Source organism: Etheostoma cragini, unplaced genomic scaffold, assembly GCF_013103735.1.
Source record: "Etheostoma cragini isolate CJK2018 unplaced genomic scaffold, CSU_Ecrag_1.0 ScbMSFa_897, whole genome shotgun sequence".
In the NCBI taxonomy this organism is placed as follows: Eukaryota; Metazoa; Chordata; class Actinopteri; order Perciformes; family Percidae; genus Etheostoma; species Etheostoma cragini.
In genome coordinates this window covers 13,691-15,144 of record NW_023269534.1, presented here as the reverse complement: position 1 = coordinate 15,144, position 1,454 = coordinate 13,691, and the positions used below count along the sequence as shown (strand labels likewise).

The following is a 1,454-nucleotide window of genomic DNA, read 5'->3' as shown; positions in this document are numbered from 1 at the left end:
CCCCCCCCCCCCCCCCCCTGTGTCCCGTGCAGGCGGCGTGTTTTCGCGGCAGGCCGAGGTCGTCTTCCAGCCCGGCAACGAGCGCCTGAGCATCCGGCAGCAGTTCAAAGGGATCGACGAACACGACCACGTGGTGGTGAGCACCGAGCTGGAGGGCCGGGTCCCCGCCGTCCCCCTGGGCTCCTCGGTCCAGATCAGCCCCTACAAGGAGGTCTACCAGCACAACACCAACCGTAAGACCACTACAACCAATGCACACGCAGCTAATTGTTGTTGTTGCGTATGAAACTTAGAAATGCCTGTATATATAATGCCAGTATATGTATATCTACATATACTGTATCTCTATGTATATACTGTATATATATATATTATATACATATATATACATAGAGATACAGTATATAATAGATATGGTAGATAATTATTCTTCTGTGTTGTTCAAAACTTTCTGCTTATTCAAACCATTACACTTGTTTGCAGTAGAGGCCAACCGATATATCGGTCGATATTAGGCATTTCATAATCTACCTGCATTTATAATGGTCGGTAATTTTTTATATATATATATATATATATATATATATATATATATATATATATAAACTGACTCGTTGCATAGACTGTCCACCAGAGGACCCTCTACAACGTCCCTGTTAGTGATGGCGTTGCATAGTCTGTCCATTGAGGACGCTCTACAACGTCCCTGTTAGTGATGGCGTTACATAGTCTGTCCACCAGAGGACGCTCTACAACGTCCCTGTTAGTGGTGGCGTTGCATAGTCTCTCCACCAGAGGACGCTCTACAACGTCCCTGTTAGTGATGGCGTTGCATAGTCTGTCCACCAGAGGACACTCTACAACGTCCCTGTTAGTGATGGTGTTACATAGTCTGTCCACCAGAGGACGCTCTACAACGTCCCTGTTGGCAACAGAATTTAAAAAAAAAAATAATAATTCATCTTTCTAACTGTAAACTTCTCCTCCTTTCAGTCATCACTTCCTCCTCCAGCCGTGAGTACACCGTCACCCCCCCCGGCGGCGGCGCCCAGACCCGGAGCTACCAATGGCGCCAGACCATCAGCTTCCAGAGCTGCCCGCACGCCGAGGTGCCCGGCGCGGCGCCCGCCCCCCAGCAGCTCAGCGTGGACCAGATCTTTGTGATGTTCGACAAGGACAACCATCTGATCCGCTACGCCATGAGCAACAAGATCGGCTCGGTCCACAGTGAGTCCCCGCTTAGACTTAGACCTAGACTTAGAGACTTAGACTCAGACGTAGAGACTTAGACTTAGACTAATGGGTTAAGTCTACTTAGACGTAGACTTAGCCCATTAGGCCGGTCTTACTAGACTATAGTCCATTATCCCTGTCCTACCAGACTCTGATTCATTAGCAGACTCTGGTCCATCAGCCAGGTCCTACCAGACTCTGGTCCATTAGCAGACTCTGGT

The 1,454-nt window shown here is 48.6% G+C and overlaps 1 protein-coding gene across 1 annotated transcript in view; it reads right to left on the bottom strand.

The window, feature by feature from the left end:
• LOC117941512 overlaps positions 1–1,454 on the bottom strand; it is a 14,451-nt gene that overhangs the window by 8,546 nt on the left and 4,451 nt on the right. The window contains exons 6-7 of the mRNA XM_034866518.1: positions 1,031–1,264; positions 35–213 (exon numbers count right to left, since the gene is read on the bottom strand). Coding sequence (XP_034722409.1) covers positions 35–213; positions 1,031–1,264 — 413 coding nt within the window. The remainder of the gene's footprint in view (positions 1–34; positions 214–1,030; positions 1,265–1,454) is intronic.